The sequence below is a fragment of the Pieris brassicae genome, chromosome 10 (genome assembly GCF_905147105.1).
Source record: "Pieris brassicae chromosome 10, ilPieBrab1.1, whole genome shotgun sequence".
Lineage (NCBI taxonomy): Eukaryota > Metazoa > Arthropoda > Insecta > Lepidoptera > Pieridae > Pieris > Pieris brassicae.
In genome coordinates this window covers 5,689,329-5,713,730 of record NC_059674.1, presented here as the reverse complement: position 1 = coordinate 5,713,730, position 24,402 = coordinate 5,689,329, and the positions used below count along the sequence as shown (strand labels likewise).

The following is a 24,402-nucleotide window of genomic DNA, read 5'->3' as shown; positions in this document are numbered from 1 at the left end:
AATTTTATTAAAATATAGAATTTAATATGTTCAATACTAGTATTTGGACACGTTCGACACAAAAAAGTTGAACAAAAAGTAATTTTTTTAGAATCGCTTATTCTGTCATAGTTGGAAGGCGCAACTGTCAAATTTCGGCTCAGCCGAGCGATCATCTGCATACAGATTTATTTATATATATACCAGTTTATTGCCAGTTCTTCTCTTCCGTTGCACGCCCTTGATTTGAGAACTGGCGGTAAATGTAAAATTAGAAGCATTAAATGTATATTTCTTTATATGTAACTTATAATAATTTACATAATTTTACATTTTTTCCGACGTTTCGCGTGCTTTACAGCGTGCGTGGTCACGGGGACTCTACGTGATAAGCTTTTGATATGTTGTCAAAGAAATTGAATGATGTTTGATTGAGAAGCCGCCAGTTCAAATGCAAACTTTATGCTAAAATTCTTCAATGTTATCTTCTTTCATAATCAATGTTTATTTTTTCTCGCGTTTACTAATATAGATCGTTGTCCTTTATCTTTTCTGTAGAGTATGGGGATATATTATTTACTATAATTAAGTATAACTCGCAACGATACTAACTGACACAAAAAAAGCTAAATCCCTGTGGATAATGCAACCGCATAAAATAGATTTTAAAAATAAAAACCCGAGTTTAAATAAAATTGTTTATTTTTGAGCATCAATTATAGTTTTTATTCCCGTAAACTTCTATTGAGCAATGTAAAATCTTCAACGAAAAAGTAATTCACATTTTGTCTTAGGAATACGGGTGAAGAACACAAAGGAATGAAACCTTGAAGATGTAAGATTAAAGGTCAGGCGAAGCTGTACCTGTAACGACACGGTATTCAGAATAATCAATGTATCCATCATTATTTTTGTCAGTTTGTTTTAGCGCTCCCTCCACAATATTGGAGAGGTCCTCATCTTTGTATGTTATTGGTGTATCCTTTGCATTTCCTTCTCCATCTAGAACAAAAGAGCTTTACTGACTTTGAGGCGGACATTAAAGTTATGTATACAGCCTAGTCTTACAAAGTGAAGGAATAATCTGTAGAAAACATGGCATGGCGTTAAGGAGTAAAATAACTTGTAACTTTACACAAAGCGGTCTCAGATTAGATCGAATCGACGATGACACGCGATCGACACGTCACTTTCCCGCCCCTCGGCTCCCAGTGATAGCTAGACATCGCTTCTGCGCAGGCAAGGACATTTGTTCAAGATGTTTGCCGATATCTATACGTACGTTGATTTAGGACTCAGGCCTTAAATTAACAGTCAACTTTTGTACAATGACTACTGTGAGGGCCTGGGTATCCAGAAGCTATATCCAGGATGCTCCCTTCCCCCTGTGAAATAACATGCGGTGGTTCGGATGTCGCGTATCAGTATAATAAAAAAAGGAATCCAATAATCGATAAGACTAAACCTAGCACTTACCATCAACGGTGGCGTATCTCACTCCAAACACTGGATCCTTCAATGATGAATCAAAAAAGTAAATGTATATATTTAGATACGGTATATATTTAGTGCGCACGCGACAGCGGTTAAAATTTAACTCTCTTGCCATTACGCCGGAACACTACCTACCATCTCCGGTTCGTGTGTCAAAGTCAAATCGACAATTGTCATCCTTCTTAGGCTGACACCGATTTAGCGCGAACAACTTCTTAAATATTTCAATATGTCAAATGTAAAATAGTTTACGATTCATCGTTAGAAGTATTTTAATAATGTCCATGACGTGATTTAACCGAATATTTTATGAAATGATCAAGTTAACGACAAATAATTATTTACAATTTATGATTGTAATCGTACAATGACATAAAATCGCATCAGTAAAATCATGCGACCCATTAAAAGATTGAGGATCATTAATAAAAGAAAGATTTAAAGTAATTATATATTATTCTTTTTAAACTCGAAATAGTCAATATAACCGTCTTTATTTGTATCAGCCGTGCCCATAGCATACTCCACAATATTGGTTAAGTCTTGGTCACTATATACTTTTGACGTTTCAACTTTATTTCCATCGCCATCTGTAAAAATAAAAAAAATGCCAATTTGCTTTATCTATATGTTTAATATAATCTGTTATCTGTCAAATTAAAAGCTACACCCAACTAGAACCGCCTTCACTAGAGTCCTATTTCGTCTCATTTTACGAAAACTTACAGTTGTGTACTTAAGTTAAAGAGTGGCAAACGATTATTTACATAGATCCGAGTTTATTTCCTCCTGAGATTCAGATTTCCCTTAGATACAAGGTGACACTGTACAAGGCCTACTAGCCACTGTACCTAGCTACGCTAGCGTAGTCTTCGCGCCCTTTCCCATATCCACCAGCTACTATACCACAACCTGGAACTCCCTACCATAGCCCAATGGATGAAGTTGGCGTCCATGCGACACTTCGATAAGGCTCAACTACAAAAGGCCTATAAGTGGCACCGACACGATTCGGATGGTCCAATCACCATAGCCAATGTCAAATTAAATGCCGCGCGGCAAAGCAAAATAAAAATCCAAACCACCTTCAAGAAAGGCGTGCTTCTGACTTTGCTCACTCCAGGGAGCGACCGCCATACCCTTTAGGCCTTTGATCACTCCACGACTGCCCAAGCCGATGTCCGAATCTCGCAGAAGACGCCCTTGCGCTTGTCGCGAGAAATAGCCCATTCCGGCTGAGCTTGCTAAAACCTTCCGAACCGGCAGGTTTTTCAGCGCCAACGCCAACGTTTGTTCATCAAACCATTACAAGACATGGTTTGATGTGTTCAATTGACTTAAAAATTTACTAAAAGTAGCTTAACAAAAGGACATCTAATTACAAACTCAATTCCGATATTCTTTCAATAACGTAGCACTTTTGTTCCAATCATTATATCACATTTATAGCAGTTACTAATTAATTCTGAAAACAGTAAAAACTTAAGAAAATGTAACCATACAGTGACTCCGTATATCTGTAGTAATCCAGAGTAGGGCTTCAAATTACGTCGAGTTTAAAATAATTATCTATTCATCTATACGAATTACAAACGTATTAAAAAATATATGAAAAGGGAATAGAATACGTTTCGCGCGTTTTACTTTTATAGCTTTTTTTTAATTGGTCCGTGAGAATTATTTTTTGACAGCCAGTAACGTTTTACACGATGTACATTGTACATATTCGATCTCTTTGGTGATTAAAACATTTTACTAATGATATCCACGTTCCAAATTTGATACTAGTAAAAATTTGTCAGCATTCCTTACGAAATGCGATGACATATAAAAATTCTAATTAATTCTAAACAATATTAATATAGAAATTAAATACATCAAAAATAGTCTTTGCGTTTGCGCGAAATTATTACAAAAATACCGCTTGAAATGTTTATTAAAATCCCATCACCATACATAAATACACAATATCAGTAATATTTCCAAATAGCTTCCTAGAATAACATACATTTCATATAAGGTTCTGTTCACGGGAAAGCTACACATTTTTGGTATTATAATATTACCTTAAATAATATGCCAGCTATTGTAAATGCATTGGAGAAGATCTACAGAGTTTGATGAGGATTACAAAAAGCCGCTAAATTGCGCATTATTTGGAGATATTACCATTGATTCCCGGCGAAATAAGCTAGTTTTTTTTCGAAATATTTACAATTTATTTATAATATATAAAAATATAAAATAACGTAATAATCTTGTCTGTGCGGAAACAGAATTGTAGTTCGATTTGAGGTCGCAGCAGCAAATTTTTTTTTATATTGGCAACACTTACGACACTTAGTATAAAAAAAGTATATTTGTTCGCGTAACTGCCACTCGTTTCCCTTTGCCCAGACTCAAAAACCAGTTTATCTCGGTTGTCCACCAGCGTTCTTCATTTGAGCCTTATAGTTACTTATTCTATATTCTAAATAATCTATATATCCATCATTGTTCAAATCCGTGTGTGTTAGGGCCGTTTCCAACAAATTTTCGAGCTGCTTGTCCGTATATACTTTGTGATTTTTATCCAGTTTACCTAAAAATTTAATATATATTGATCAATAACAATCCCAAAAAAATTATATAAAATTTTCTCGCAAATGATTAAAATTTCGTTATTAAAATTGTTCATAATCTTTGTTGAAAGAGAACCGTAGTACTATTTGGTAGAAGAAGTGCTAAATTACCTTTTTGAAGTGAAACTTCTTTATCGGTGTTGGAATAAAAATTACCGTCACATTTAATATGTTTATGTCCATATATACGTTCGGTTACACGTCACATTTTTCTTGTTCCTACCACGGTTGATTCGGAGAGTTTCGATGCCATTAATAACAAAAATATATAATAACGTTAACAATAATATTAATAATTCTATTAAAATTCTGTAATAATCTTAGCGTTATGAAGTAAATATCTGGTAATTTTACTCCATAACGCTTATTTTATCAGAACATACCTAATAATAATTTTCCTACTTTAAATTACTAGTTTTAGATTGAAATACATAAATATATATAATTTAACACACATCGCAGACTGATAATAAACACTTAAACGCAATAACATGTAGTGCGACGCCATCTTGCGATCTATGAAGGGTTTTGGCGGGTTTTCAAAATTATAATTTAATTTAACAGAATTTAAATCAGCAATGTGTATAGGTTGTATGGTCGACAATAATTCCAAAATTGTTTTAATATCTTATCTGATAGCATATTATGTTAGTTCGTACAACTTCAACGACGGTTCTCTTTCCGCACAGACTCCACAACAATTTCACACAGACTTGACACAGAAAATCTAATGCTTAGTTTGAGATTAAATACGAATTAAATTTATTTATATATAATGAATGTAAATACTCACCCAGTCGTATTTAGGGAGTGTGTAACATCACAAATTGCTTGATGAACGTAACAGATGTGATTTTAACGCAACCTTTTTTTAGTTTATTAAGCTGCGTCGTCTAAAATTAAGCATTGGCCACACAAGCGAAAATTTGTCTTTATATGTCGGTCAAGAAATTCGATTTACGACAGAAGATAATAGATAGTTTGATGTTTCCGATTTATAGACAGCTGATAACATTGTTGCAACAGGTCAGCCTGCATCACACATTTTTTTTTATTATACAAAATAATAAAATGTAATCACATGATACATTAGAAAACCGCGACCGTGATGATATTAACATTATTTTTTGTAAGTATTACTTGCTATATTTCAAACTTATATGAGATAACATTCCAAACACCAAAGGGAGCGTTCAAGTATTACGTCAGGCAAAAAGATGACACGTATATACTGAGAATATATTAGTAAATGTTATTTAATTATATATTGGTTAACGTGTAAGAAAACTAAACAGTGGCGCTATATAGTGGCCATAGATGGCTGGAATGTGTTCCATGTATTTTTTTTACTAAGCAAATAACATTTCGTGCCGTGACGTCCGAGTCGCGTTGATTATTGAGTCTCAATCATGCTGATTTCCTCACTATGTTTTCTTTCACTGTACGAGCGAGTGTTAAATGCGCCAATAATAAAAAATAATTACACGACCTCGGAGTAATCAGACCACTAAGTAATAATAACACGATCAATTTTATTTTAATAGATGTCATTAAGACACTTGAATCACTTTTACTAACGCTTTCAATATTGATAATTACTATTCACCAACCCAAACATTTACATAAATGTCCTTTTTCTTTTAATAGATTTTAACAATATGTCAAACACTACAAAGTGGTAATAATACACTATGTACGGAGTACTTTTTAGATATTATTTTTGTTCTTATTATATTAACACTTCCCTCCTACTACTCCTGAACCAAAATTATCATGGTTTGTACAAAACCAATACAAACATTCCGATACTTATACACAATATAAAATCTTTTATTAATAATGTTAATAGGAACCCCCACTACAACATAAAAATAACGAAACAATGAAACACACAATATTGTAAAAATTTAATAATCCAACATTATACACAACCAACACAAACGGACAAAATATACAAATTCCCAAAAATACATACCGTACCGTAAGAACATCAATCATTCAATAATATTAAAAATCAATTAACAAATTTAATTGATGTCCCCATAGCTTGTAATATCTGATCCTGCGGTATAATTAGTAATATAACTCCTTTTTTATAAAACTAAAAATTACAAAAATCGCACCATTTGAGTCTCATCTTTTGTGTTTTTTTCATCACAAAACAATACTGCTGTTTTATTTTCACAACTCTTTTATTTGTATTCCCATGGCAAATTAGTTTTAGATAACTGTCATAAAAAAACTTCAATTAGACAGATTACGTCACAGTTCCATAGACTATAAATTATTATTATTGTCTAATGACACAATTTTTTTTAAATTAAATACCGAACGAATTGCAATAATTGTTATGTATTAAAAAAAAGATTCGTAAATTCGAGAGGAGCACCGATAGATCTTTAATCTCAAATATACAAAACATTGAGCATAATTTAAAAAGTTTAACGTAAAATTTGTTTATGCATTGTCATAGACAACATTTGTATGCAACATCAATTAAAAAAAATACAATTTGTGCTTAGATATATACACTATCACATCCGTAACATTTTCATATTAATTCGAGTAATTTATTAATCATTTTGATTATCTTCATTCATTTAGTCTATATATTTTGTTCTTAAATAAGACAAAATTGTTTTGTTTAAGTATATGTAGCCTAAAATTTAAAAATATATTAGTAGTTAAAATAATGACATTACGAAAAATAGATTCAATAGGGTTAACTTTGATATTTCAAATTCAACATGGAATGTGTCAAGATAATCAAAATGACAGCGGAATATTGACCTAGCATAATCTATGGCAACTATCCGTCTTGTTTCTGGTTCTTCTGTTGCGCGCGAACAAACTCCGGATAGTCTATATAACCGTCTCTATTATGATCGTCCATATTTAAAATGGGATCTATTAAATTGATTAATTCATCATCTTTGAATATTTTCTCTCCAGCGGGCGGCTGATTCTGTTGTGGTTGTTGTTTATGCCCTTGTTCTGTCAAAAAGCCCCGAAACGTCACAAAAAGCAAATATAAACATAACCTTTGGTTAACGTTAACACATTCAAATAAAACTTCTTTATTAACGAATTATAATTTCAAATTTGAAACAAATTTTTTTACACGCTTTTACAGGCGTGACCCAGTAACACTAAATTTGTATGGGAACGAAATTAGCTCACGCTTTGTCACGTGACCTTTTCATACAAATTAGTTTGGCGTTAGTAGGTCACGCTTGTCTCAAGGTGTCAACTAGATATGACAGTATATCGTGGTTAGGTAGTGACAGTCTACCCTACTAATGCCCACTTTCCACTGCGAGGAAAATGGACCCATTACGGACTTCGCTACACTCGTACACATATATGTGACAGATATATTTAATTGATTGAGCCCTGTATGTTTATGAATTTTACGTGTTGTATGTTTGAATGTTTTGTGTTGTCCCGCGCGAAACAATCATTATTTCCGGTTGGCTGATCATCTACTTGCTTTAAAAATAAACAAACTCAAAAATATCTATGCACCATGCGCATAATACAAAATTAATAAATAAATATATGTTTCTAAATACAGTATACAATAGCATGTTTTCCATATACCCAACACCACATACATTTATGATATCCCCAAACAGGCTAAGCAATCTGTCAGATGTCACAATTCTGACATAAGCTTGCTTCATAAAACGACAGTGCTTGAGACAAAATCACTTTTCGACAAGCGTGACCAAGTGACATAAAAGGAATTTGTATGAGATTGACATTAGCTCACGCTTTGCCACATGCCCATTTTCAAATAGATTCGTTTGAGTGGGTCTCGGAAAAAAGAACTTGTCTCGAGCCTTTGCTTAGAATGTACGTGCACAGAGTAGTCCATTAATTTATTATACACATATATGACTAAATCAATATATAGATCTGTGCCTTAACCCTTAGCTTTAACCTTAAACCTTAACACTTAATTAACGATTCTGTGGGACTGATTAAAAACTATTAAAGTAAGATATGGATAAGGATATTTATATATTATTTTCATTATATATTAAATATACAATTTAATTATATAACAAGACTAATAGTTAGAACGTTTTTTTGGCTATAGCGGTTCATCTCTTTCAGGAAGGCGTAAACATAGAAACAAACGAACCTGTAGTTAAAAGGTCCATATAAATAAAAATCGATAACTCACCATGCCAATGGATCAACGATTTGATCAATTCACATCCGTCCAATTTGTTGTTATTATCCGCATCATGCATTTTGAAATAATGGAACTGCAATTCTTGATCTGACATTTTTGAAGTGTCAATTGGTACATCCATATGTTCTTGAATGTGACTGAAAAAATAGTTTTTAAATATTAGTGCAACTACAAAATTAAATATATATATATATATTAAAAGAGCCTTGGAGGAACCCTTTGAGAAATGCAAAACATATCACTATTCAATCATTAAATACAGTGTACAGTGTGAGTTTACACTTTATAAAGAAACTCAAGGGATTGTGCATTTTATGGCGTTATAGAGACTTGTCTCCATAGAGGAAAAACGTATAGATAATGCATGACTCCTACTTATTAGTCATGGTCAACATAGTCTACACATGCAAGCAATACAAATTTTTAAACATAAGAACGAATTTCTTAAAAAGTTCGTATGCATGATGATTGAGTGGGCGTTATGCTAAGTAGAGTGTATCATTGTATAAAAGAAAAACTAAACCAACCAAAACCAATTGATTTCGACGTTAAATCGAGGGACGTTACATGGTGTTTACACTGTTCTTTATGCTTGCAATACATGTTACTAGTGAAATTAGGGAGCGTTCAAATATTACGTAACGAGGTTTTGGTAAGCTCCTCTTGTAAAAGTTTACGATTCGGGGCGGGGATTGAATTACGCGTTACTGTTAATATTATTCCACTTTACAGTACTTTACACCACATAGTAAGTTTTAAGTATAAAGAGTCACTGGGGTTGGTCACGAAACGTTTTACTATTGGATACAGAAACGATACGGCGCGTTTAATGGGGGGGGGGTCAAGAATCTCCAAAAATTGCGTGAAGCAATACTTGAACGCTCCCTTATTTATTTATTATATTTTATTCAGAAATTACTTCAAAACAGACTTACTCTCTTTCTTGGGCAATATTTGCTGCATTCAAAACTTGTGGGTCTGAAATTAAAAATAAAAATTAAGGTAAACATAAAAATATGGGAATTATTGTGTTCAAGGATATTTAAAGCTGTTTTACCATGACCATGCCCATGGCCGTGTGGTGGTTGTGCATTGACTTGTTGTACGGGCACTTGTTGCACAGGTACTTGTTGTACAGGAACCTGTTGTTGGTATTGCTGTTGTTGTTGTTGAAACTGTTGCTGCTGCTGGAATTGTTGTTGCTGCGGTGGCTGTTGGAATTGTTGCTGAAAAATAATTATAAGCAATTATAAATTCTGGAATACATTTCTGTGTTTAAGTTGAGCATTGAACAGTGATGTTAGAATCAGCACTCTCGAGCATGACACATGTTGATTGGGGTCAAAATGAGCTGGCTTAAGTGTATATTAAATTTAATTTATATAGATAAATATAATAAACTGGCTCAAAAGATAAAACTATTTCTCTGGGAGGGTAACTTCCTTACTTTGTGATCTATCTATTACCTCCATTACCCTCTAGTATCTATTACCATCTAAATTCAAATGAATAATTTCTAGTATTTGTCTTTTGGAGACAGCTTTAAATGTATATTTTTTATCATACCTGATGAGGAGCCGGAGGTGGCGGTGGTGGTTGATAATTCTGTTAAAATGTCAAAAGATATATTTTAAAACAATGTATTTGTTATCATCAGTTTGTCAAGATTGTAACATTGAGCCTGGATCATATTATTAATTTAATTTTCCTTTACATTTGAAGACATATTATTATATATTAGATCTTTTAATTTTATCATGTTACCATAATTTTAAACAACAGTATAAATTTAAGTTCAATTTACAAAACCCAAGTAGAACCTGGCAAAACCAAAGATTTCTTGTTCTTTTTTGATTTTACAAAGGATATTGATATTATTCTTCATGCTTATTGTTGTTAATCCTTGTTATTCAAAATATAGAAAGAGAAAGTTAAAAGTGAAAGTTGGAGTCAAATTTTGTTGAAGCCTTTTGCAAAATCATGGAATTAATATTTTCATGTATGACATTATTAAATGCATTACCTGATAATTCTGTGGGGGAACTCCCGGAGCGACTTTTTGTTGATATTGTTGACATATTGTACATTGCAGAAACGCCGCTAATATTATGAACCGAAGCATTTTTACACCTATAAACAATTCACAGACACACTTACTTTTTTCTTGATGAACAATTAAACAAAATCTACGATTTTAAGAGGAAATTACTGAATCGTACAGTTACAATTTCGAAATATGTTACCACGTATGTGGTTGAACGAAAATGCGTGATAAATCCATGGAAATCAATTTACCTGTCAATGTAATTATACGTGGACGAACGTGATGAAACGCCTTATCGATTTTGAGATAAAATTAGTTTATGTTATAATTATTTCTGCTAACCAATTCAAAAAACAAGTTTCTCGCGGTGATAATAACACGTCACTTTTATATGTCAGTTGTTTTGTTATTGGTTTTTGTCATGTGTCAGAAATCAACTGTTGAGTAATGTCAGTAGACACTGACACTAGCCATGGGACTATGACTACACCAGCTATAAAGATGTAAAAGCCTGGAATCAGAATACCGGATCTAGTTTAACTGCTTTAAAGTACCAAAGAAAAAGGTTTCCGCGCTCAACAAAACGATAAGTCGAGGTATGAGATCAGAGCGATGCGAGTAGCGCAAGCTAAAACTCAACGACGTCAAAATTGTGGCAAAATAACCTAAGTAATGTTTTAGATTCTGTATCTAATATAAGTATTAATATCATTACCCTATATACTTAATTTTGCATTCAGCGTTCGAGAAATCTTCAAGTCGAGGTGAAAGTTCAGCTTCGCTGTATCGTTCAAGTGCCTACGCCAAATATCAACTGCCAACACTTTGTCCGGGAAAATTTATTAAAAAAAAGACAAAAGCCGATATCTATCAACATCATTATAACCGCACCAAATTTCTGTTTAGTTACTGTTGTCTATTACCCCGAGATTCTAAGAGGCCGCATCATAAACTGCTTAACCCATTGATTGATATTTGGTCGAAGACCACCAACAGTCTGTCTAGTAGTATAATGTTGAAGTTTGGTTAAAGGCGCTAATCTCAGAATCTGCTTTTTTGAATTTTTATATTTGACAACTAACTTTGAGTAACTTCTTAAACAACGTGTAAGCATAAAATTATACAAAAAACATTCTTCCACTTTTTCTCCATATGTAATCTTATTAATATTTTGAATTAAAATATTTAAAAAAAACCAATTTTATTCGCATACACAGCAATTGTATTAAAATATAGAAATTACATACAAACAAGGAAAAAACACAAACGCAACAAACAAGAATATAGGCAGTAATAATTACGGGTAATAATTTTGTTACGAGCTAGGGGATCGGATAGAAAATGCCGTTGAATTCTTCAACGGTTTATTTCTTGATAAATTTATGAGGAATTTATGAAAACAAATTACTCGCAGAAATCCAATTATTACACACAATACACACTAATAATTATGCACACTTCACACAATACGTTTCACTTGTCTTCACTTTATCGCTTCGGTGTTTTTCTCTTGATATCGCATTCGAAACTAAACTTGTATGCCCAAATTTGAACTAAAAATATTATAAAACAATAACACAATTAAGTATATTTTATAAAATTAACAGGAAAGCATTAATAAATATACAATGTCAATACAGTCACGTCAGAGTTTTAGGGGATCTAACTCTAAATAATCTAAATTGTATGTTTGGAATATACTACGCAAGTGTAGTAGTTCTAAGAATACTTTTTTACTGTCTGATTGGTATAGTGAAATTAGTGATATTCTAAAATATAACGGACGAGTGATTTTTATAGGAGTTACTGTACTTTTAAGGTTGTAAAAAAAACTAATACAGTGTTGTTGACAATTGATTCCGTTGTGTTTTGTAAATGAAACTTCATGACATTTACTGACATTTTGTTTTATTAAATTATGTAGACATGAGTCTTACAGATCTTACTGGAGACTAATGACAATAGTTTGATTTATCCAAATGTTCTAATAAGTTTTTGATCACCAGCACAAGAGACAATATTTTTTTAAATAAGCTGGATTATCGTAAATCAAAAGCACAGAAATAAAGACCCAAATGTGATACTTGGGGCACACACGAGGCCACATATATTGTACCACTTTGTTCAATTTCTTTTACCAACAATTCACGGACACAGAGCCAATGAATGTTTATTCTCCCTCTTCAACACTTGGCTTAACTCTTTTCCAAAACAAGTTTTTTTATGAAATGGCATTCCTAAAAAATATTATTTCTCAAGTAAAAAAACAGTTAACTAATTAGTTACCTATCTTTATATTTTTCTAATAACCAAAGTAAAATTTACATTTAGGAACCCTGTTAGCAGATTTGACAATATTATTTATGGAATTTACGCACATCCCTTCTTTATAACATAGATTTTTTTTTTCTTTCCCTCCCCATCCACTTGTACAAACATATCTTTGAATTCCGCACACAGATCCTTCATAAATTCTAATTCTGCACTTCTAAAATTATTCGGCAATTCGAATTTGGTAAATCTCTCCGTTCCCGCTAAATTTTGACACATGTCACGCACTGTATTCTGGAAGTCAATGTCAACGTCATAAACTTTTTTTGCAGGCGCGACCTTGAATACATTTTGACAGAACGCCTTCTCATTAACTGCAGAGTTTTTATTGTAATTATCTATATTAAGCAGCGCTTTTCCAATCTCCCGGTTTTTAGGTTCTAATTTTAAAGCTTTTTTGTAGTACTTTAACGCGTTATCCATATTACCTAACATCTCATATGCTCTCCCAAAATAAAATAACGCTTTGCAATGCTTATCTACATCTGAAATATAGTCTATGCTTTCACACACTTTTATAATATTTTTTGGTTTATTGGTTTTATAATAACAGACGGCTAAATTAATGAATGTATTGACCTTTAGTCTACGTATTTCGGCTTCTTCTTCGCTGTTCTTGACCACAGATAAATTTAGTACACAGATGGATTGTTGATAATGTTTTATACACTTATTATATTTTTTCTTAGCATAAATGTTTTTTGCTTGGGTGTGAAGAGATGTAACTGTTCGTATAGTGACTTCATATTTTCTTTGTTCCTCTAATGGTAAATCGTTGAAACTGAAATAAAGAGTTTTTTTTAACAATATATAGTCTCAAGTCTTAAGTACCCTAAATAGGCCATGGCCTCAGATTGCATCCATTTCTTAGATTGCTTTTGTAGAACCAGTTGAAACAGTAGAAGTTGTTAACCAGCCTTCTGTCTGTCGCATGTTGTCTATTTTTTTATTATGCTCATGCAAATAAAATTCCATTGGTGCAGAGCCAGGTGACTCAAACACACAATCCCAGGTGTGAGGATTGGATGCTTAAAACCACTACGCCAACATGCTACGAAGGCAGTATTACTAAAATTAGAATCAAACCTAAAATAGAATAAAAACATACCGTATCGGAGCCTGTATATCATTGACAGAAAGTAAGTTTACGACAAAAAGTGCCGGTTCAGGCTTTATTCGTGGTAAAATCCCTTGAGGACCCCATGCTAAAGCTGGTTGTATCAATAGTAGAAAACGGGCTGTTGGCCCTTTCACAGCTGTCAAGCCAATCTCCAAGCCGGGTATTATGCCATCTCTCGATAGTCGTACTACCTGAAATCATATTAATTGGGTCTCGATTAATTGTTTCTTGTTGGTTTAATAATTACAGCTCAGCCATCAAGTACAGACAGATAGACTATTATTTATGTATGTTAAAAAAATCTTATATTTAGCAGTAAGTATTACTTTATTATTACAAATTGTATGATATTTCAAAGATTATATCAAAATACAATAAAGGTATGTGACCTTTGGTTCCCCACGATTCATAGTAATAGTTGAGTCAAATGGTATCTTTGCTTTCTCCCAATATGCAGCATAATGGATTGACACTTCTGCATCTAAAGGCACTAATGGTCCATCACCTGTAATTAAATAGGGACTATGACCATTTAGATTTCCAATGGTGGATGAGAAGTTTGCTAATAAAAGAATTATGGAAAAGATTACTAGGGCCGTTTTGTACCTAAAGATATTATATGTACTGTACAAAAATTATTATTAAATTGGGAATTACTAATGGCACCAGTTCAATTAAATTATTTTACTTTTGACATTACATCCTTCTCTCAGTACTACCACTAGTCTGAGATTTAAAAATCCATGACATGTGTCACACATTGAAGACAGATCAGCGACCGACTAAAAGAAGTTTGCAATCTGAAGCCAAGACCCATAGAGATATCATATTAGATATACTTATATCATATGTATGTTAAAACCAACCTTCTTCCAATATAAACATTTTAACATTTCCAGATGGTATGCAATCTATCATCTTTGTAGCTAGATCCTTAAATGAATGGTATTCTGGGCATGACAGAAACATTCTTGTTGTTGATTTTTCTAATACCTGCATAATGTCTTCTGAGTCACTGGAACTATTGTTAACATTTTTAATATAAGGAGAGCTTAAAGCGGTCATAATTAGTATCTTAAATCAACACAACTCTAGAACCCAAGTAGACTATGTGAACTATAAATATACAAAGATAAAACAAAAACACATCTCTTACTGAACTTCTCTAAACTATCAAAACTTAGTTAAGACTAATGCTATTACTGTTATTACAACCAACTACTTAGCAAGAATGTACGAATAAGTTGACTTAGTAATAAGATAAATTTGGGACAAAAAACAGCATACAACAAGAGATTTTAAAACATACCTCTCACTTTCAAAAATATCATCAAAATCGTCATCATCCTCCACATTTTTCAACTTCTTGTGATCAACATTCAAGCTAAATTCTACAGGTGATTTCAGGAAATCACTGAAAAAATTATAAGCTATTAAATAATGTTATGTATGCTTTGCCTTATACATCCCTATTCCACAATTGCATAGAGAAAATAAAACAAAAACTACTTCTAAATGTCAACACTAGTTAACCAATTTGCTAGACACTATAAACAATTGTAAATTTAAACCGTTTTAACTAAACTAAAGACAAAAGAGTACTTTTAGTTTAGATTGTAACTAAACTTAGTTTATTATTTACGGAATCCATTGTTTACATCAAGCAAGTAGATATTATATATATACTATCTATTATGATAAACTATTATTAACAAGTATTAACTATTTGATGTAAAAAAGCATCCCTATGTAAATACCTCATGGTTATTCCCTCTAATAGTTGAACAGGTTCATCTAATCTCTCCATTTCTGCTCTATTTAAGACTTTATCTTGTTTATTACATTTACTTTATCTGAAAAAGAAAAATTAAGCATACAGCATAAAGGAATGAAAACTTAAAGTGGCCCATATTTAAGAGATTACATTACTTAGACCAATCAAAAATTCTCTTAAATTTTAATTCTTGTAAGGATCAAGAATGTACTCGCTATTCTATGCTCCAGTCGTTCACGAACTTAAAGAATCGCCAAAATCATCATCTAGTGATTAAACTTGAAAGTTTATTTTTACTCTTTATCTTGATCTCAAATTTGCTTACCTCGTTCCGATTTTGTGGTCTGTGGCACGTAACAAACGATCCGATTTTCCTTATTCAAAAAGATCGCATGCAATCACGAAACTTAATATTAGACATTCTTTTCATACGACGTGAGCACTGTGACTAGCATTAATTATGCCTTTCACAATAACTACGCAAGAAATTAATTATCTAATTTGATACATACGTGTGTTATATACATTTCAGTGATTCATTTTTAAGTTTACAATCTGTAGCGTCAATTTTATCTCAATTCATTTGTATGAGAAAATAGGTTTTTGAAGTGAAAACTTCTTTAGCATTGTTGTGATTTGAAAGTCATCAGAACAAAAAAGCAACAAAGAGACAGACACATAAATTTATAAGATTTATTGTGGGAGAAAATGAGATACGAAGCATTATACAGTGTATAAACTCAATTAAATGTGTTAAAACAAAAACTAAATATATTTGAGGGGACTAGGCTCTGGAGGCGAGGGTCTATTTTAAAACACTGACATCATGGTTAATAGATATTATGAACTACTATCTATTATGTTTATTCCATATATTATGTTTATATAACCCTAGCATGTTTCACTGTCCGTGTCTAAATGGAAATTTTTATAATAAAGGACAATCATCTGTTATAACATTTCATATTATACACATAACATATTTGAAAAACTGTCACTTCACATGTGACAAATGTTGTCTGCCATTAGTTTCATGTTACACATAAGTATTTCAAACTGCAACATTGTGTTTAGCACTACAGAGTATTGCGCCCAGAGGCCAGACGGAATAACATCGGATCGTAACAAAATAATTGATAAACACGTCAGACGTCGCATCACTTATCATTAGTCGTAGTCATGATTTGAAAATAAGCGGTGAAAACTGAAAACCGTGATTTGATATTGATTTTTTTCTCTTTCCTGCAATTGGTCCAGATTGCAATTTGTACTGCGTTGGTTACATTATTTGTACACTAGCTCTAAAGTAATCGGGTGATCCAGTTAAAACGAAGTGATTTTTGTACATTGGTACAACTTCTAATTCCCTGCTTATTGGTAATTTTTACTAATTATATTCCTTTAATGGGTTTAATATTTCCTGTGGTTTTTTTTTAATTAATCTTCTTTGTAGTATACTACGCAAAGAACTCATTTTTCCTTTTATTTAATATGTACATACAATTTTATGATACTATTATGTACAACCTGAGGAAATGTTTAGGTGCTATGCATGATTATCTGAATTTACAATAATGTCAATAATCAAGTACTCTATCTAAACATCACCTGAATATATAAATTTTAATACATTTTAAACTAGTATCTGGCAGTGTTTTACTGACATTCCAACATTACACTGCAACCATTTATAGATTTTGCATCACATTATTGCCTTTAAAATTGCCCGTAACTATTAAATTCACACTATGAAGACCTTCTTTATATTGTTAATTCTTCTAATACATAAAAATTTAAGGTTTCTTTGAAATAAACTTAGTAGATTTAAACTTTCTTTTTCAGAAATGTCTTCTGATCCACACAGATTGTTGCCCTGTCCATTTAATATGGCGCATCAAATTGAGTCATATAGAATGCATGTACACTTACAAAAATGTAAAAAGCAATATCCTAATGTTATAAAATTAGTATGTCCATTTGATTCTACACACATAGTGAATAGTCCGGAAATAGATGTGAGTTTCAAATTAATATTACTAACTATGCATTTTAAATACAATATTAGAATATTAGCTGCTTCTGTATATAACAAGTATAAACTGTTAAAATAAGAAGGTAAGGTCAATAAATCTAAAACTACAGCATTCGGACAATTTGAATAAATATTAGATATAATTAGAGAAATTTACACAATTTATTTAATTTCTCAGCACCATGTTAACTCATGTATGCATCGTGGAATGCTAGACAACCAGTTATATAATTTTGATGATAATTCACGGGTCCCAGTCACAATTGTTGGCACAACAAATATACAATGTGAAGAGTCCTGGGATGATGTAAGTATAGTTAACTAACTCGAAATGTAAGCTCCGCCATCATACCCTTTACTAGTTTACTATTTAGTGGTTGGATATTTGTAACCTTCAGAATTTTTATCATTCTCTTACCATACTTTTTGTCATTTTATCAAGAGTGACACCCATTCCCTAATATCTGCTGAAGAAGTAGGTTACTTTCATAGCTATGTGCAAGTTTTTTCAAGATGTTGAACATTGTATTGTCCAAATCAAGAATATTATATTATTATGTATAAAACATTTTATTTACTCTATTAATATATTCTTGGTTTTTAGGAGGTAGCCTCATCATACCAACCTGGAGTTTCCAAGGCATCACATATAATTACAAAAGTCATAGGAGCCACACCATCAGAACGAAGAAAGGCTCGTATGGAAAAGATAAAGATGTATAAACCACCACCAACAAACAATTAAATAGTGTTGTGCCTATCTAGCTGTTAAATAGATATAAATGTAATATTTCATTATGTGCTAAATTAGGATGCACTGGTATCAACATATTATTTCTCCATTTCTAACATTAAAAACAAAAGGTAATGAATAAATATTATTTTAAATATACATTCTGCCTTATTTATAAAAAAATGTCTAATCAGTATCAATCCATCAAATTATATTTATGTTGTGATAAGAACTTTAATTTAAATGGTGTAATTAGACTAGTTTTTATAAATAAGGAAGTAAATCTCTATCTTTTCTTTATGTATAACAATAACATTAATATTACATTTATTTTATAGACATATAATTAAGATTGTTGATTATTGCTTCAAGATTATGAACTATTAAAAAGATTCATATATAGATCCAAGATTCAGATATGTGGTTTATATACCTTTTTCCAAAATTGAACCAAAAGATTCCCAAGAAAGCAGGAATAATTTAAACTTTATTCTGAAACAAATTTGTTTTTCATAGTACTATATTTTTTGACAAGATTAATGTTATATCTGATCATGTAGGACCAAATGTCTTAATAAATACAGATTTTTTTTGTAACTTGAGTATGGCATATTGATGTATTATGTTAAGCAAAGTTGATGTTGGTTATTTCTTATAAATGTTGTATCATTCTAATATTGTGTAATCCCTATGTGGTATAAGTAAGGATTCAACAGTATAAAACCATCATAAATGGTAAATTTATTACATATAAGTGTTTCTCAATGTCTATATTGGCGACAAAAAATATGCCACTCATAATATAATTATATTAGACATTTAACCCCTTACTGCATGATTTTGTATGTTGCGTTGATAAATGAAATATCTGCATGTTGTGCATAATAGAAAATAATCGGACACATTTTTTCATAAAATGAGTTACAATGTGTGAAATAGAAGGAAACAATTTTGCTTGTCATTCCACATGTGATCTTCCCTTACACCCTGGAACCTTACAACACTGTCTGGTTGTCCAAATAAGGAGATGGTCCATCTGGTCTAAATGTACATCCTTAGATGGCATTATTGCTATTGAACCACTTGCTTTCTTTTCTCTAATCACATTTTCGAGGGGCGTCCATCCTTTATAGTGGCACTAGGTTTATTGGCTAAACACAAAGCTTCTGCTACAGCTACCTAGAAGTCAGCTAGGAACAGCAATTCCTGATCCGAAAATGTGCGTCGATATAATAGCCAGGCATTTACTGTGATCATATATATCTATCATGTGAAAGAATATTCTATGGTAAATTTTGTACTGTTATAGGCTAGTAGCTTGTCTAAAAGATGAGAATATGTTGATTATATGTTGTTACAGCTTTCAGACATGGAATGGAATAATGGTAAGGACGTGTACCAGTTATCAAAAAAATATTGTTTATAGTTTTGAATTACTACATTACTCGAAATTTATATTAGGTAAACTTTCAAATTCCCCAGTGTAGAGTTCAAAATCGTAACTAAAACCTTCCTCAGGTTTCAACTGCTGAGAACTGAATTTTTAAAGCTCCATTTATGTGGTTTTTCCCGGATTGTATTGCCTCATAGTTGAGCGACATTTAGTTGGAATTATCAGCTCGTCCACAGTCCCCCTTAGGGACAGTTAAGAGTTGCTCTCTTAGCTGCTTCAAGAATGGACTAAGTTTGTGCAGGGGGGTCATGGCCTGGTTGCCCTTTAGGTACTTGGGTTGAGTTTGTACTAGGTCGGAATCCATCCTGTCCATAAATCATTTCTGAATCGCGGTTTTTGAGCTTTAGCAGATCTTGAACTTGGCGCAGCCAGTTCAGCCAAAGGTCAGTGAAAGAGTAATCTTCAGACTCGGGTACTGTAATTGGTGGAACTCTTCTAGCCAGCCTCATCTGACACTTATCGTCAGACAGTTTTGCATCAGTACTTCCGTTAGGGAAAGCTTGAATAATGGTATGTGTCCTACCGTAAAATCTTCATTGATCCATGAAGGCTAACAAATAAGGGTTGGATTGAATATATCTGCATAAATACAGTTTTTTTTTATTAGTAAAAGTACTTTTAAAACAATTTTCAATAAGAGCACACTCAGTAGTCACCACTCACCACACTCACTATACTCACTGAACTTGTCAAAACCCGTTGAAGTAATGTGTAGTGCTAAATATAACACAGTATGCAGAAAAGATGAAACATGTGTTCTATTGTGATTTATATATGCCAACACATTGCTTGGCTCATTAATGTACCACAATGCAGTAAGGGGTTAAGACTTGTATCCTAATTATTTGTACACTTGAAAAATACATATAAGGATTAGCTACTTCTGAGGAATGTTTCAGAGAATTTTATAGCTATGTCAAAGATCAATTGCAAAGTTCTATCTGTACTAAAATATGTGTAATAAAAAGTTAAAATAGGAGAAATAATAAAAGATAATAATAATAATATATATTCTATCATCCACTATTTACATAATCTTCATCCATTTTTTGAAACTTGTCGTCATATTTGGCTGGTACTTCAACCTTTGATAAATCATCGGCTCCTACTTCCTCTTCCTTTTGAATTAAAATATCGACAACATTTTCACATGCAAGTCTCGTTTTTGGGTCCTTTTCCCACTTATGGTATTCCCGTAACACATAATAAACTCCATTATTTCTTAAAATTTCTCTCCCAATCTTTGTAGCACAAAGTAGATTCAGTGTTTCTAATACCATTTTGCGTATATCAATATCTGGATCTCGTTGTTTTTCAGTAGGTAAATACTGTAAAGCAATTGGAAGAGAATCCATTTCATTGTCTGAGTATTCTTCATTACCAATTATAGGTGTTAATAGGTAGGTTAACAAATCCAAATCAGTTGATAGTAAGCATTCATGATATGAAGTATCCAATGAAATATTCCGTATAATACCAATGGCACCTCCTCTTCTGATACTAGAAATGTTGATATTACAAAATGGGAGAAATTGTAGTAAAGGAACAGGCCGGTTTGTTTGCAACAGCCACTTTCTTACACGAGGGTTACAACTTAAGTTACTACACAGGGGTGCTAGATAATTTAAATTAGAACCTGTTTTGTTGTAATCTAAGTTCACAAAAGCGTTTAATATACCATTTAAATGAGGTAAAAATGTGTCTATTGTTATCTCTAGTGCCTTATCTACTCGGGTTATATTTGAGAGTATCATGCAGACCGCATCAGCGTTTTTTTTATGTTGGTCTTGGACATAACCTATAAAAAGTTCTATAATATTTGTGTTACCACCAGGTTTGTATTTTATTACCTCCAATACGCCTTTCGAGTTTGCCGTGATATTTACTAGCAATAGAAGCGCATTTTTGCTTATCTCTTCGACTTTATCGTTGGTCAAATCAATAATACATTTTAGTATTTCCTCTTTCTTTAATAAAATATTAATACCATCTTCAGTTCCTGATAGTCCTAATAAATGGTCAAGTGAAATATGTTTGAGGTCAATTCTGGAGTCTGGTTGTAGAAATTGAGTTAATTCATCTAGTGGATCATTTGCCATCGTAGGTGGAAAATAAAGTTGATAAATATGGATATAAAGAAAACGTACCTCGGATTTGTACGATACGTACTTTATAAATTTTATAGGCAGTAGGTACTCATTTTACAAGGATGTTTTGGCACTTGAATGACATTGACATTGACAGTATGTATAATTAGGATTATCAACGCAGCAACACTTAAAGATACACAGAAATTCATGTGCCGGTGGAACACAAATTGGTCACAAACTCCGCGACAGCAGGTAAAGTAAAAGAAAAAAATATGAAAATTATAAATACTTTTTATAGATCGATCGATGAAGCATTCTGTTATTTTTATAGCTTTATTATATATAATGTTCCAGCAAAACATTGTCTACACACTTAAAATCTCAATTGTCTTGATCTTCATTATTATAAATGTCTTCATGTTCTGCATTAAATTGTATATTTCGTGCTGAAAATTTATTTGAATTTTAGTTCATGTATTTTTTGACATAACAATTACAAATCAAAGTTCTTCAGTCATTCACAGCCTTCATTTCTGAAGGCCGTGTCTCCACTCTCCCGTCTTCGGCAAACCTCTGTGCCTGGGTGATGGTAAGACCTGTTGGTGGATGGTAAGATGCAATGTAATGTATCAGAATTTTGTATTATAATTTTGTATTTGTATATATTTATGCCTGGTGTATCTATTTTGGTAGACGTATGTATCAGTATCTTCATTCATTTTCAACCTGCTATAGTATGCAAATATATTCCTGCAATCGCATTGAATTAAAATATTAATTCATGGTTATTTGAAACGGATGCTAAATTAGCCTCTATGAAGCTTGGTGTACTCAGCAAGGCGAGGCGGTATTTCATTCCGGTCTACCGCTTGCAACTCTATAAAGCGCAAATTCGTAGCCACATGGACTACTGTACTTACCCTATGGCCGGGAGCTCCCCAGTACCGGACCGTATTTACCGAAGAGCGATTTGAATTGTCAACAACCAGTCACTTTCAATGCGGCTTGATTACTTGGCGTTGCGAAGAGATGTCGGGTCTCTCTGCATCTTCTATCGAATTAACCATGGAGTGTTCAGAGGAGTTGTTCAGATTAATACCTGTAGCTTAGTTTCATTATCGAACGTCAAGCCAGAATACAAAATACCATACGTCTCACCTCGACTTCCGTCGTTCCACAACTGAGCGTTCCTTAGGTAGTTTTTGCCGCGCACCACTACTATGTGGAACGAGCTGACTACAGAAGTATTACCCGACCAATTCTACCAAGAAAAGAGAGTACCAATTCTAAAAAGTCTTCTGTCAATGTGTGTGTCCATGTATCACTTAACATCAGGTGAGCCTGCTGCACGTTTGCCTTAAATTTCATAATATATATATATAAACTTCTTGTCGAACTCCTTGAATTTTTCGGGTCGATTACTTTTTTTCTAAATATGTAGTAAATTAATTGTATCGGTAGAGCTTGTCCATATCATTCAACTAAACTTGGTGCTTACAAGCTTTACGAACCGGCATAAATGCGGACTTATGACATTGTATGCAGATATAAAATACTGCCAAAAGATTCCAATGCGTCCACTAAGATTTTTTATAATTTAATAGAGAAGGGCCGAAACCCAAACCCGAGTTATTGATATTAATGTCGCCATCCTATTAACTACAATTATCGTACGAACAGATTAAAAAAATGTGAATATCAAAAGAAATTTGGAATAGCTTAAAACAATTATCAAATGTCAATGTTCAGGACCAGTTAGAAAACCTACCTTTTTAAAACAGTGCTGACCTGAAATGATCACATAAAGAATTACGACACATAGTTATTGTCACCGGGGTTATTAACAATCATGCCGTTATATAGTTTGCCTACAAGCCTAAATAACTTCAGAATCGCAATAGAATCCATCTTATTAATTAATCAATAGAATCTTTTACCTTCGCCTGAGGTCTTAAAATTAGAGATTTTCAAATTATTCAATTAGGCAAGGAATCAAGAAGAACAACCTAGTATGTCAGAAGGTTTTCTAATCGTACCATTAAATACTGTAATAAGAAAGGATACACATAGCTTCTATTTCACCATGCCTCCTGCTGATAAAGGATCTTTGACCATCAGAGACAAATCTTTGTTTTTAATTTATTTTATTATTATTTATTTACTTCAGATGTCATGTGGAACATGGTGTAATGGTTGCAGCTACTTACAAACGTTGTGTAATAAAATAAAAAAAACTTGGCGATTAAAAAGAGTGGCGGAGCGTTTATTGCCAGTTCTTCGCTTCCGTTCTACGCCCTTGATTTGAGATCTAGCAGTAATTGTAAAATTAGAAGCATTTAATGTATTTTAACAAACGTTTAATTTATTTTTTATTGACGTTCATAAGTGTACATTGTGTTACCTATATGAATAAAGGTAAACCGAACAAAACCAAACGCAACTCACTATGAAAAAATTCTGTGGTGCTTACACAGTGGATGTCCATCAGACATGTGTGGTGACGAGCACACCCACACTACAGCTTCAAAAA

The 24,402-nt window shown here is 32.6% G+C and overlaps 4 protein-coding genes across 14 annotated transcripts; 1 reads left to right on the top strand and 3 right to left on the bottom strand.

The window, feature by feature from the left end:
- Positions 1-689: 689 nt before the first annotated feature.
- LOC123715173 (multiple coagulation factor deficiency protein 2 homolog) lies at positions 690-11,139 on the bottom strand. 7 transcript variants are annotated; one of them, XM_045670063.1, is made up of 7 exons: positions 10,591-10,799; positions 10,319-10,425; positions 9,862-9,900; positions 9,353-9,521; positions 9,231-9,273; positions 8,284-8,432; positions 690-981 (listed from the first exon to the last, which is right to left on the bottom strand). In XM_045670063.1, exons 2-7 carry the CDS (start codon positions 10,415-10,417, stop codon positions 821-823), a joined length of 660 nt encoding a protein of 219 aa, XP_045526019.1. In that variant the 5' UTR covers positions 10,418-10,425; positions 10,591-10,799; the 3' UTR covers positions 690-820. The 7 variants fall into 7 exon arrangements, with proteins under 7 accessions (XP_045526019.1, XP_045526020.1, XP_045526018.1 ...); XM_045670064.1 differs by lacking the exon at positions 690-981 and adding an exon at positions 1,911-2,063 and having other exon boundaries at positions 10,591-10,796; XM_045670062.1 differs by lacking the exon at positions 690-981 and adding an exon at positions 3,389-4,054 and having other exon boundaries at positions 10,591-10,800.
- Positions 11,140-12,230: 1,091 nt separating this feature from the next.
- LOC123715831 (inactive peptidyl-prolyl cis-trans isomerase shutdown-like) lies at positions 12,231-16,046 on the bottom strand. Of its 5 annotated transcripts, XM_045671157.1 has the most exons (8): positions 15,720-15,860; positions 15,548-15,643; positions 15,100-15,204; positions 14,657-14,811; positions 14,180-14,295; positions 13,779-13,981; positions 12,665-13,451; positions 12,231-12,576 (listed from the first exon to the last, which is right to left on the bottom strand). In XM_045671157.1, exons 2-7 carry the CDS (start codon positions 15,595-15,597, stop codon positions 12,710-12,712), a joined length of 1,371 nt encoding a protein of 456 aa, XP_045527113.1. In that variant the 5' UTR covers positions 15,598-15,643; positions 15,720-15,860; the 3' UTR covers positions 12,231-12,576; positions 12,665-12,709. The 5 variants fall into 5 exon arrangements, with proteins under 5 accessions (XP_045527113.1, XP_045527114.1, XP_045527115.1 ...); XM_045671158.1 differs by lacking the exon at positions 15,720-15,860 and adding an exon at positions 15,890-16,046 and having other exon boundaries at positions 12,231-13,451; XM_045671159.1 differs by having other exon boundaries at positions 12,231-13,451; positions 15,715-15,861.
- A 519-nt stretch (positions 16,047-16,565) lies between these two features.
- LOC123715833 (gametocyte-specific factor 1-like) lies at positions 16,566-19,727 on the top strand. The gene is made up of 4 exons (XM_045671163.1): positions 16,566-16,941; positions 17,407-17,579; positions 17,775-17,903; positions 18,201-19,727. Exons 2-4 carry the CDS (start codon positions 17,409-17,411, stop codon positions 18,339-18,341), a joined length of 441 nt encoding a protein of 146 aa, XP_045527119.1. The 5' UTR covers positions 16,566-16,941; positions 17,407-17,408; the 3' UTR covers positions 18,342-19,727.
- Positions 19,728-20,775: 1,048 nt separating this feature from the next.
- LOC123715832 (protein HGH1 homolog) lies at positions 20,776-22,019 on the bottom strand. Its single transcript, XM_045671162.1, has one exon. The coding sequence runs from the start codon at positions 21,879-21,881 to the stop codon at positions 20,799-20,801; it is 1,083 nt and encodes a 360-aa protein (XP_045527118.1). The 5' UTR covers positions 21,882-22,019; the 3' UTR covers positions 20,776-20,798.
- Positions 22,020-24,402: the final 2,383 nt, after the last annotated feature.

Excerpts from the sequence above, each read along its gene's own strand:
- LOC123715832 (XM_045671162.1), bottom strand. The coding sequence starts at position 21,881 with ATGGCAAATGATCCACTAGATGAATTAACTCAATTTCTACAACCAGAC.
- LOC123715831 (XM_045671158.1), bottom strand. The coding sequence starts at position 15,597 with ATGGAGAGATTAGATGAACCTGTTCAACTATTAGAGGGAATAACCATG. Across the intron at positions 14,296-14,656 it reads AATGTTTATATTGGAAGAAG|GTGATGGACCATTAGTGCCT; the intron begins GTTGGTTTTAAC and ends ATTTAATTACAG. Across the intron at positions 13,982-14,179 it reads TGAATCGTGGGGAACCAAAG|GTAGTACGACTATCGAGAGA; the intron begins GTCACATACCTT and ends ATATGATTTCAG.
- LOC123715833 (XM_045671163.1), top strand. The coding sequence starts at position 17,409 with ATGTCTTCTGATCCACACAGATTGTTGCCCTGTCCATTTAATATGGCG. Across the intron at positions 17,580-17,774 it reads TGAATAGTCCGGAAATAGAT|CACCATGTTAACTCATGTAT; the intron begins GTGAGTTTCAAA and ends TTAATTTCTCAG. Across the intron at positions 17,904-18,200 it reads GTGAAGAGTCCTGGGATGAT|GAGGTAGCCTCATCATACCA; the intron begins GTAAGTATAGTT and ends CTTGGTTTTTAG.
- LOC123715173 (XM_045670061.1), bottom strand. The coding sequence starts at position 10,417 with ATGCTTCGGTTCATAATATTAGCGGCGTTTCTGCAATGTACAATATGT. Across the intron at positions 8,433-9,230 it reads AATATTGCCCAAGAAAGAGA|TCACATTCAAGAACATATGG; the intron begins GTAAGTCTGTTT and ends CTATTTTTTCAG. Across the intron at positions 7,089-8,283 it reads ATCGTTGATCCATTGGCATG|AACAAGGGCATAAACAACAA; the intron begins GTGAGTTATCGA and ends GCTTTTTGACAG.